Source organism: Suricata suricatta, chromosome 3 (genome assembly GCF_006229205.1).
Source record: "Suricata suricatta isolate VVHF042 chromosome 3, meerkat_22Aug2017_6uvM2_HiC, whole genome shotgun sequence".
NCBI lineage: Eukaryota > Metazoa > Chordata > Mammalia > Carnivora > Herpestidae > Suricata > Suricata suricatta.
The window spans coordinates 170,802,117-170,814,223 of NC_043702.1; the positions used below are offsets into that span (position 1 = coordinate 170,802,117).

At 57.2% G+C, this 12,107-nt stretch overlaps 1 protein-coding gene across 2 annotated transcripts in view; it reads right to left on the reverse strand.

Annotated features, from left to right (window-relative positions):
* Positions 1 to 4,439: 4,439 nt before the first annotated feature.
* The window catches only part of VANGL2 (VANGL planar cell polarity protein 2), a 29,219-nt gene continuing 21,551 nt past the window's right edge, over positions 4,440 to 12,107 (reverse strand). For both annotated transcript variants that reach the window (XM_029935815.1, XM_029935814.1), the window contains 5 exons: positions 11,374 to 11,981; positions 10,585 to 10,721; positions 9,988 to 10,123; positions 7,428 to 7,659; positions 4,440 to 6,840 (listed from right to left, as the gene is read on the reverse strand). In XM_029935815.1, the coding sequence (XP_029791675.1) occupies positions 6,580 to 6,840; positions 7,428 to 7,659; positions 9,988 to 10,123; positions 10,585 to 10,721; positions 11,374 to 11,981 (1,374 nt within the window). In that variant the 3' untranslated portion in view covers positions 4,440 to 6,579. The remainder of the gene's footprint in view (positions 6,841 to 7,427; positions 7,660 to 9,987; positions 10,124 to 10,584; positions 10,722 to 11,373; positions 11,982 to 12,107) is intronic.

A 12,107-nucleotide genomic window follows, 5' to 3' on the forward strand; every position in this document is an offset into this window, starting at 1 on the left:
CCTGCCCCTGCCACTTACAGAGCCTCCCACACGTCCACACCCCCACCAGAGTGCTAATCCGTTACAACTGATGAGCCAACCTGGGCACATCCTTATTATCCAGAGTCCATAGTTTACATTAGGTTTTACTCTTGGAGTTGTACATTCTGTGGGTCTGGTCATGTTCATAAAGACGTGTACCCACAACTGTAGCATCATGCAGAGCGATTTCACTGCCCTATAATTCCTAAAGCTCTGCTCTGTCCCTTTGAACCACACGTGTGTCCTGGGTGCAGCAGCGGAATGAGCTAACTACGCCCGTTAAAGCAAGCAGAAAGGATGGACATAATTGAAGATCGAATTCTCCTTTTTTCAACCAAAGTTGTCCTCATCACAGGATCCCAGAGAGTGCAAATGGCTCTTTGTCAGAGGTGACACCAAAGAGCTCACCTATCACGATCACCACTGTCCCCAGGTGTTGGCTTAGTGTGTCCCCTGCCAATGGCACTGGCCACCTGTAGGTAGTTTGCTTCCTTGGGTTGCCGACAGCAAGGTACCACAGCTGGTCAAAGTCCCATGCACTAGAGGAGGGGACAGTGTTTTATTTATCTTCGCAGCCCGCTGCAGAGCATACAGGGTCTCCCCTAAACTTCCTGGCGTGAAATGGGAAAAGCCAGTGCTTTGCCTGGGGCTCCCAGTGCAGCCATTACCATCTCCTACTTTTCCACACACGCTTACGTTTGGCAATGATAGGATATCGTGTCGACCCTGCCCTTTGTCATGAGGGAAACGCACCACCCGCAGCCTGAAGAGGAACTGGAGAGCTGGAACAGTGTCGCTGTCCCCCAAGATCTTTGTACAATGGAGACGGCCCTCCACTACCTCTCTAGCATCTTCCATGACCGCTTGCACACTCACGCCGTAACAGTTTTCCGAAGGCTGACTTCTTCCCTCCCCATCCTTCCCATCATTTGGAAGAGTATTTCCATCACGTGCTTAACCTAACGTAGAAAAACCCAGCGTTTGTTTCAACTTGCTCTTTTTCATGGAGAAGGCGTAAGCTGACCTAAACAAAAAAATGAGTAAGGATTTGCTAAGAACTGGGTCTAAAGACTCCGGTCTCCCCTCCCAGCGCCCCAGCCCCGGGTTCCCCTTAAGCCTCATTTCAGAGGCAAAGTCTGGAAAGGCACACCTGCGCAGGAACGCCCAGGAGAAGTGGGGCGTCCTCCTGGTGTCACACGTCCCAGGTCCCTGCCCTCAGTGATACAGGCGGAACCCTCAGCCAGCAGTTACAAATGTCCTCTGTTCCATGACAAATGGCCGGGGTTTTCATTTTTGCTTTCACCAAACCCCAAGAGACAAGATGATCCCATAGAACAAGTATTGAGACCCGGTTTTAAATCTATCGGTTCCTGTTTTTAAATTTCCTTTGTATCTAGCTAACACTTTAATTTTGAAAATTCCCAACTTTTGGGAAACCACCTATTTTACCGCTAAGATTGATTTTCCTGGGATTGGAATCGAATAATAGTTCTCTCCATTCTTAACTTTCGTTTGCTAGATAGATAATTTCTTGACTATACGTGCAAGTTCAAATTTATGAAAAATCACGCTGAAAGAATGAGAATTCAAGAGATGGGAGTTCTACCCACTGGAGGCTGCGCGGTAGGCAACACATGGGTGGGGAGCGGTCTGTACAAGCCCCTGATATCCACGGAAGATTACCTCTGGGTGTATCGCGTTGTCGGTGAGGTCGTTGCTTAATAGTTAAATATTCTTCTTAATCTTACAGTAGTGCTCTTTACACGATGCTGTGGGTTATCAAGGGAAGAGTTCAAACATAAACATAAGATGCTCCATCGGTTGTTTATATGTATGTGAGTAGGGCTTCTTCTAAGTGGAACTGGTAAAGGTTTATCAAATGATGCTGCTATTGTGTTGCTATATTTTTAATAAAATGAAAGTCTTAAAATCTCAAAAAAAAAAAAAATCTGCCAGTTCCTGGGTCTGGTGATGGCGGAGGAGACCCGTGAGGTTAAACACAGGCTCCCCACGGGCCCACAAAGTTGGCTCGGTGAAGGCGGGCACATGTCCACAATCTCTACCAACCAGAGTGCTTTCCTGCCAGGCTGGGGCATCACTGCCACCTCAGAAAGACTCACTAAAGCAAAAGGTATTTACTGTATTTGGCCACTAAGAGAAAGCATAATTTCTGAAGCACACTGGGGTAGAAATTTGGTCACAAGAACTCACAAAGTTGACTTCAAGATGAATTGAAACCAGAAAGTGAAACCCTAAGTCCTGTTACCAGAAGGGCGGTCATGAGAACCAGGATGCCGCTTCAAGGGAAACGGCTTTATTCCTTTTCACATGAAAAAGACTTGGGTAGAATTTTAAAGGGAGAAAAAGGAACCATCCCTTTGATATGCTCCTATGGTATGTTCGTGTCTTAAATTCATTACTCATTCAGTAATTTCCTTTCTATCGAGCACCAACTGTTTGTGAGGAACGGTACAGGTGTCAGGAATGCTTAGGTGAACAGAACAGATAAAGGAGACTGTGTGACCCTCTCTTGATTCTTACGAATCCCTTCAATTTCTCGGCGGGAGGTGCCTGAGCTCCTGGGAGGCCACCAGGGCCTGTGTGTGCGTGGTCTCTGGACGCAGCACAACGCCTTGCAGTAGGTTATTTGGTCTAGTGCCTCCCACAGACGGGGAACTTCCTCCAGGACAAGGTCTCTGTCTTTGCGTCCTCAGTCTGGCAAAATGTGGGCCAGGGAGACGAAGACCGAATCTAGGACATGAGCCAACTCCATGCAGCGAAGTTGACATTTGCTTGCTTGTTTTTGACCTCAGAAGGCTGTTCGTGTGCTAAGCTGGGTGCCCAGAGTCCCAGAGGAGTGTGGGTCTGGGCGGAGAGGGGACAAGGGTCCCGAACCCCTGATTGTGGAGCTTGACCACAAGCAGACAGCCGCCGAACGTTTTCACAGTAAATAAAGGACTACTGCTAGAGCGCACTTGTTTGCGCAGAGCCTGAAAGATTGGAGAGATCATGGTAGAAATAAGAAGATACTGAAGAAGAGCTACTTCAGGATTTTTCTCAATGACACGTGATGAGCTATCACTGTTGACTGAAATCCTCAACAACTGCCTGAAATTCCTATGAATCCACCCAGAAAGTAATCTTTCCTTCCTCCTTCCTTATCCTGAAGCCACCCCAGAGAACAGCAGTCTTCGCTTCCTAGGTTTCTCTCTTCTCAGAGTCTGGGTTCAGAATAGGTCGTTTCCAGCCCCAGGCTTCCAGAGGGGGCGGAGAGTAACGGCGGGCGCACACTGCCCCCTGCTGGTCGCTCTCCCCCTAACGAGGAGCCGCTACTTGGCCTGACTTTGGCTTCCACTCCAGTAAAAAGAAAAATGACACAATGCCCCCACGAAAGTCAAATGTCTTTATTTTATATAAAAAAAATTTTTGTACAGTTTTAGTTCCTATGTTTAAGAAAAAAAATCCCTAAAATCGCCATAATGTTTAGATCCACTGCAAACTGTAAAAACAAGCTTTTTATATATTAAAAAAAATTTACATTTTACAATTTTCTACATGCATGCACAAGGTCTCTGTAACCCAAAAAAAAAAAAAAGGAAAAAGGAAAAAGAAAGAAAAAGAAAAAGAAAAAAAAATAACCCTAGATTCAACAGTGGCAAATTCTACATTTACAATCTCACTTGGAAGGGACCCAAAAAGAACGCCCTTCCTTTTCGCCCACAGAACAGATCACAACAGTCACACACCAGGACCGAATCCATCAGCAGATGCTGCCCTGGGGTGGAGGGCAGGGGAAAGAGCAGACAGACAGACTGACAGACAGACAGCAGGGAGGGCCCGACAGAGGAGCACAGACTCTGGGAACAGGTGTTTCCGATGAGGAGGTCCTGGGGGGGGGCCGATGCCTCCTCACAGGTACTGAAGCGGGGTTTGCGACAGGAACAGTGAAAAATGAAAGGCTCGGATGGAGAGGGGTGGGAAGAAAACATGAGAGAGTAAAACAATAAACAAGAAAAAGCAGAGCGCGCAGGGTCGCTGGGAAGGCAGGGCAGGGGCGAGGGCAGAGTGGCGAGGTAGGTGAAGGCCAGAGGCACAGCGTCCTGGTGTGGAGGGGGGAACGTTCCGAGCGTTCCGAGGGTTCTGAGCGTGAGGTGACGAAGAGGTGGGCCTGGGGGGTGGGTGGCGGGCGAGCTAGGGGGCCCTGTAGTCTGGTGTCCTTGGGGAGCAGTGGGGGAGGGAGGGGCTGCAGGTAAGCTGAGCGCCCCCCCCAGGGGAAGATAGGAAAGCCCAGCGCGGGATGGGACAGACAAAACAGGGGACAGGGCTCAGAGGTGTCCCACATCAGTTCACAGCATGAAGACAGCTCCCGGGCGGACGAGAAGCAAAAGACAAACAGCCAAACACGGGACGATCCATCCTGACGTTTTAAAAAATAATAATTATTATAATAATAATCGAAGAAGACAAAAATACCACAGTTCCGACGCAGAAGACCCAGACACACTGTTCTCAGCCACAGCCCTTAGTGCTTAGAGAGGTGGGGGGACACTTTAGTTTTAGGAAAAAGGAATGAAAAAATCACAGTGATTAAAAACATGGCAGGTTCTTAAAATAAACACTCCTCCGCCCCTAACCTAGGGCAGCAACAAAGATCCCAAAGCCTTTCGCTGTGCCCCCCACCCCCGCCCTGGTCCTTACGTCCTGACGCACCCCACGCCTGCCCACAGAGGCAATGACCCCAATCACCATCCGGGCCCCGTTTTCCAAGATAGTGAGGTATTTAGAAATGTGGCCCAGAGGGGCTCCTCTTAAAACCTGGTCCTCGGAGAGACGATGCCTTCCTACGACCCCCAGGACAGGATGTAATTCCCCAGGCAGTGCCTAAGTCAGCCCCACACCCCACAGCGGTGGGGACCGGGCTAAGCATGAACTGAAGAGCCCTTCTCTAGTAAGCGGTGGGTGGACAGATGTGCTTTTTCAGACAACAAGGGAGAGACAAGGACGCTAGGCTCCATCACATCAGGGCTGGCCTACACAGACTGGAAGCCTCCCTCGTCAGAGACCGGTGGGGACCTAGCCCAGGGGGCGCTCCACGGAGCAGGTTGGCTGGGAGAAGACGGGCCTAAAAGGGGGCACTGTGAATGATCCAGAGGCCTGGCCCGGGGCAGCTCCAGACCAGCCACCAGAATGTTCCTCCACGTGGACCGGGCTGGAGATATACAGGTGCTTCCAGTCCTCTTGGCTAAAACTACAGAATTTAAAGGTGTCTGAGTTAAAGGCTCAGATTCCACACTCAAAATACATCTTCGAAGGCCAGTGGATTTTGCTCAAAACGAGACCTAAACTCTCGAGAAATCAGATCAGGTGTAAAGACTACGGAAGCTCAGTGGGGTGAGGGGCCGATGCCCACAAAGGCAGCAATCCCAGGCCCTCCCCCCAGTGCTGAGGGAGACAAGAGCCCAGAGGACCAGGCAGGGAGAGGAGGGGACCCTGGCCAGCCAAGGAAAAGAGACCCCTGAGGCAAAGAAGTGGGCTTAAGGCAGGGGACGAGGAGGAGCTACCGGCTCCCACCCCCCAAAAAGAGATGAGGCACCCGGTCCCTGGCGCGGAGAAAAGACACACTGGGGGGGGGGGGAGGGAGAGACAGACGCCGTCCGAGACTCTGGGGTCGGGTCACCGTCTGCAGGCCACTCAACCTGTGCGCGAGGACTCGCTGTCCTTCCCCAGGAAGGGGAACCCGCCCCGGCCAGGTGGGGACGAAGGTTGGGAGGCCAGGGGTCAGCCGTGTTCCCAGGTCCCTCCCGTCCTTCCCTCGGGGGCTGCCTAGGACAGACCCAGTGACCGGGTGCGGTCCCCCCACGTCCCCGGAGAGTGGCCACAGAGGGTTTCTGCTTCAGTTTGGCTGTGGCCACAGGGGACCATACAGCCCAGAAACAGAAGGTGGGGACTTTAGGGTGAAGGGCACGACTGTCCCTCACTCTGAATATGTGTGGGGGTAAAGGGAGGCTTTGATGGCCGGGCCCGCTGACCGCGGCAGAGAGACCCTGACTTGGGCCATGTGGGGGTGGGGTGCAAGAGCACCCTGCCCTGGAACTCAACACGTGTCAGGGGCGGGCTGGGTGGCCAGGAGGAGCGGATGACCCGCCGTCTGGGGGAGTTTGGCACCGTGGCTCTCTGGAGTCTGTCTGTCCCCTGGAGACACCCTTTCGGGGCCAGAGGAGAAAACTGCCGCAAGAGCCTGGTTCAGGGGTGGGGGCTCCGGGGGGGGCCTGCCCACTCAGAAGGGAATGCCATCCGGGAGGGAGAGGGGGACAGGCACAGTTCCTGCACGATGACACCACGTGAGGGCTGGGTGGGGAGAGAGAGCTTCCCAGGCACTGCCAATGCAGGTGGCCTCTCCACGCTCACACCGGAGCAACTAGGAGGGGGGAGCAGTGGGGGAGGGGGGTCAATTCAAGTAAAAGTAAACGGGAGCAGGCGGAGGCAGGGCGGCAGGAGGTGAGAGCCAAGCCCTCCCCGACCCGCAGGAGCCCCGGCGTCACCCCTGCCGCTGCTCAGTCACACCGACGTCTCAGACTGCAGCCTCATGACAAACTTGTGCGACTTGGGATCCACAAACTCCTCGGAGAGCTTGAAGAAGGGGACCTTCTTGGTGCTCACCACCAGGCTGAAGTCGTGGCGCTTTAAGAGGAAAACGATGCCGTCCTTGAGCCCGTTGGTCACTGGCTCCTCGCTCACCAGCGTCCACTGCTTGGCCAGCCAGCGCTCCTTGTGGTACTGGATGGTGGGTCCAGCCGCCAGGTACCGCTCCAGGAAGGCCTGAGGAGGGGCCGGGGGCTGCGTGGGAACCTCACCCGCCTGCCGCGACCCTCCATGTGCCCTGGCTCGCTCTGCTTCCACGCCTCCAGGGGCTGAGCTCATCTGTTCTAGACCCTTGTTCTACACACAGGGCGGCCGGGGCCCACAGAGGTGATCGGGCACCCCTCTGTGCCCGCACCTTCCCTGCACTGGGCTAGGATCACAAGGCCTCCTCACTCTTCCTGCCCTGCACCCAGCTCTCTGGACGCTGTCACCCTGTTCACCAAGGGTGGCTGGGGACGCCATTCTAGGAGGCTGACGACAAAGCAGAGGGGTGGGTCATGGCTCGAGAAGGGCACAGGGCAAAAAACAGCTGCTGGAGGTCACGGGTGCAGGTGCAGCAACCGCGGAGATGGGAATCGAGCCGCAGCCACGCCCAGAAGAAACTGCCCTTTCTCCTCACCAGCTGGGAACAGGGCAGAGGTGGGAGGGGCAGGGATGAGAGAAGAGACGGGCTGGGAGGCCGGCAGGGCCATGGTGGGGAGAGCGCGGGAGCGTGGGGGAGGCAGGCAGCCGGTAGCAGGGGGCGGGGCGGGGGCGGGGCCTACCTTGGGCGTCATGTCGTGCGTGATGCAGAACTCCAGGTGCTGCAGGATACTCTCCATGCTGTGGTACGGCTGCTGCTTGGTGGTGCGCAGGTACTTCTGCATGGCACGGGCCATGGAGGCAAAGATGGCCTGGGCGGCCTCCCGGGGGTCCATCACCTCCCTGGGGTTCTTCTGCTCCTCTTCCTGCAGCCGCTTAATGTGTGTGAAGGCCTCCTCCACCGCCACCACAAGCCTGGGGGAGACAGGAGGGGCCTGGACCAGCCGTCCCTTCCACCAGCTCCCGCCCTCCTGCGCCCCAGCAATGATCCCCCGCCCCAGGAAGCACCGCAAACCCACGTGGAGCCAAGGGCCGGGCTCTAGGGGCCATGTGTGCGTGGGGGGGGGGGTTGCAGAGACATGGTTGGGGGGGGGAGCAAGACAGGGAACAGCTGTAGAGCTCAGTGAGCCCAGCGCGGGCACCCCAGCATCCAACCCGGAGACAGCTAGGGAGCTGGGCATCGTGCTCTGGGAAAGAGCAGCATGTGGCCTTCTTCCACGAGACCCCAAGTCACACTTGACCGGGTGACAAGCCAGCAGACACAACTACACCCAGAGAACAGACCTCTGTCTGCTCTGGCATGGCAGCACGGGCAACGTGGACATCTGTCCGGGGGGCGGGCATACAAGCAATTTACTACACACCGAGAAGACAAAGGCGAGAACACGACAGCAAAATGCCAGAGGCGAACAAACAGGGCCCCGGAGACCTGGAAGGCCTCCCCTGCTGGCATCGGGGAACCCCCGGGTTCACACAGTACTACTCAGCCATCAAAGAGGAGGAAAAACAGAAGGACTATAGCCCAGATGCCGGTTAGGGGCCGGGAGCCATCTGAGAGCCACGAGGCGGCGACAGAATGCAACACACGAGATACAGCGACAGCGTGGGTGAATCCCAAGCACGGCGCTGTGGGGGAAGCAGGAAAAAGAAGCCAATTTACGTTAAAAGCACGCAGACACACAGCGGTGTCTGGAAGGCCAGGACCTGGGAACCTCAAACACTGGGGAGTGGGGTTCGGTTCTAAGTAAACGTGTGGATCATGTCCGGTTGCGGCCTCTCTGGTGACGCGCGTGCTTCCCTTTTGTCTCTCAGTAAAGCTCCTCTGAAAAAAACCTTTTGTATCAGGGAACCATGGGAGGAGGCTTCTGCTGGTTACAACCAAGGTGACATGGGAGGGAGACATCGGCTACGGGCCAAGAACCGCATTGGCGACACAGGAGATGCACAACCCTGGTTGGAGCAAAAGCAGAAGGGGGCGGTACCGCCGCCAGGCTCCTTCCCACCAGGGCCGTTTGTGAGACAGCCGGAGACGTGGGGTTGCTGATCTGCCATCGCTGGCAGGGACACCGGCCTCGTGTCAGAACAGGGCAAGGGACAACTTCCTTCCTTGAAGCCTGGAGACCATGTGGGAGGAGGGGCAGAGGGTCAAATCCTGGAGCCTCCGCTGCTTGAGGCCCCGTGGAAATCCCAACAGACCTCGGCGGGACCTGGCAGCGGCAAACACCCTCGGGCAGGACTTCAGTTTAGTTACAGTGTGAACAGGTAAACGGGAGGACGGTACATAAGAATGTGCCAAGATCTGGGCACCTGGGTGGCTCAGTCGGTTAAGCATCTGACTCTTGGTTTTGGCACAGGTCATGGTCTTATGGTGCGCGGGTGGAGTCCCAAGGTGGACTCTGCTGACAGTGAGGAGCCTGCTTGGGATTCTCCCTTTCCTTCTCTCTGCCCCTCCCCTGCTTGCAGTCTTGTGGGTGCGCTCTCTCTCCTCTCTCTCAAAATAAAGCTTTAAGAAATGTGCCAAGATTTGAGCGCTGGAACCTCATCTGCTGCAGGTAAATGGCACCAACAGCTGAGCAGGCCTGCGAGATCCACTGGCAGGAGGTCCACCCCGGCCTCCGCCCCCGCTGCTGTAGGCGGGGCTCCCACATCTCCCAGGCCCGCCCCCGCTGCTGTAGGCGGGGCTCCCGCGCAGCCGGCAGGGAGAAGTCACAGGCGGCCTGGTCCTCCGCCCTCACCAGGTTCTCATCTCCTGGCTATTATCTCTGCCATCTGGATACCGTTCTGCAGATATAATTACAGTGTTGAGCCAGATGTCCTGGGCGTTATGAACAAGAGGATGACCCTGGCCAGCCCGCTCTCCCTGCAGAAGACCTTTCAAAGCAGAGTTTTCTCCAGGTGGTAGGGAACGCACACCTGTTCTGGCTGGAAAAAGCAAACCGTGGCTGCCGGTGAGGCCAGGTGACAGGAACGGATTCCACCGTGACTGGTGAGCTTGGACGAGTTCCCAGGCTCGGGTGGACATCGTCTTGATGCCAGCCTGTGACACTGAGTGCGGGGCCCAGCTAAGCCGTGCCAGGCCCCTGGGACCGCGCGCTAGAAGGCGTGCGCTGCTGGACAGCGCTCAGCTCATGGGAATCTGCTACGAACCCAGCGCACCCCATCACGATTGCTCATGTGTCCCCCGCACCCACAGGAGCCCCCGGCCCTACAGTCCCCGAGGCCCGTCCTGGCCCAGGCACCCACCTGGCCCTCCGCTTGCGCACCCTCCGCTCATGCTCCGCCTCCTCGTAGTAGTATTCATTGTGACTGTTGTCCCGTCTGCGTGCGGCCGCTGCGATCACAGCCCGGGACTGCCCGGTGGAGTTGTTGGTGCTGTTTTCTGTACAGGACAGGAAACACGGGGCCGGTCACGTCACCGCACGCTCGCTTCCCATCCTGGGAGGTCTGGAGACAGCAACGTGACGGGTCCAGAGGCTGTGCCCACCCACCAGGTGCCTCCTGCCCCGCCCCTCCCGGCCATGACTGGGAGAGGCCCACAGGAAAGCGACAGAGAGGACCCTGGAGGGCACGGGTCCAGCACACGTGCCTCCGGTGCAGGAGGACCTGGAGCTCAGAGAGCTGAGGGCTCGGGCCCAGGGCTGGTGAGCAGACGCAGAGAAGTCAAAAGGGGCGGTAGGGGCAGGGACACACCACGGCATAAAGGGACAGCAAGTAGAATCAGCAGCTAATGCCAGCCACCTGGAGCCAAGGGAAATGACAGAACACAGGGCCTGGGAAAGCAGGGAAGAGTGTGAGAGAGAAACGGGAGCGACAGGAGGGCAGGGGAGCAGGGCCGCTCACCCTCTCCGAGGGAATACACCTTGAAGCCAGACACTTTCTTGGCCAGGACGGACTTGGGCAGGTTGAGGAGGGCAGGGTTGTAGACAGGGAAGTCATGGTAATACTTCTCCAGGATCCACACGGCCACGCGCTGGATGCTGTGGGGGAGACGGCAGGAGGGGGAGGGAGACGGGACAGACAAGGGGTTTGTGGGGGGGGAGACATCAGGGCAGGTTGGCAGGGCGGGAAAGGACGTAGGACAGGGACAGGCTGCTTCCAAGAAGCCTGGCTCAGGGCCTTCGGTCTACTTACCAGGCTCCCAAGCCTTCCCCAGGGCCCGGGTCCCCAGCAAAGGGTCACCTCACCCCTGCAAGTCCCCCAAGATTCCCTACAGGGCCAGGAGGTGCCCCTGACACTCTGTGAGGCCTGGGGTGGGGGTGGGGCTGAGGGGCAGAGGAACTCTCCTGTCATCTCCTCCGGGGTCCCTCACATGGCCAGCTCATCTCAGTGACCACCCACTCAAGGGCTCACAGAGGCAGCATCTCCAGGGAAGGCTTGAAAAGTGATTCCCAAAGCCCAGTCGGTGCCCCTGGCCTTTCTCCCCCTGGCCCATCTGGAAGGTCCCTGATGACCAACCGTAGGTCTGTTCTCTCCCCACTCCCGGCCCATCCTGCCCCAGGACCCTGCGCCGTTGAAAACCTACTGTGGGCAAAGCACTCAGCTCAGAGCCTGCAGCCCGCCCCCCCTGCCCCACGCAGCCCCCCGAGCCCCTCCGCCTCCCCCCTGCCGCCCTCCCGGCCCGCGCCGCACCTGAGATGGCCCACGTTGTAGAAGCGGCTGGCGCCGTCGGTGGAGCGCACGACCTTGAGCGTGAACTGGGGCTGCAGCTGGCGCAGCTCCAGCAGAACCACGGCCAGGTAGTGCACGAAGAGCAGGGCGTCCACCAGCGACACGGCGAACTGCACGACGCCCTGGTAGCTGCGCTCGCGGGCGTCCAGGATGCGCACGCCGTAGAAGAGCCAGTAGGAGACGACGAGCAGGAAGACGAGCACCATGAGCAGCGCGCGCAGCACGAACACGCGGGGCAGCGAGGCCTTGGGCCGGCGGAAGAAGAGCGCCCAGCTGCCCAGCAGCAGGATGAGCAGCTTGAAGGCCACGGAGATGAAGAGGCCCTCGCAGGCCGTCCCGCACGGCTCCAGCTCCTCCCGCCACAGCAGCGGGGGCAGCAGCAGGAAGGCCAGCGGCGTGAGGAAGGAGAGCAGCGCCAGCGTGGCCCCCGCCGCCACGCCCAGGTGCCGGGAGCAGTCCAGCGGGACGCTGTCCTCCATATCCTTGGCGATGCGCGTGAGGTCATCGTGGGAGATGCTGTGCTCTGAAGTGCCCGTTACTACCGTGGTCGTCTCCCCCCAGTTGTCATCCTACCGGGAGGAAGAAGAGAAGCCGAAAGGTAGGGGAGAGGGGAGAAAAGGAGGGGGGGAGGGAGGAAGGAGGGGTGGAAAGAGGAAGAGGTGAAGAAGGGAGGGCAGAGGTGGGGGAAGATAAGG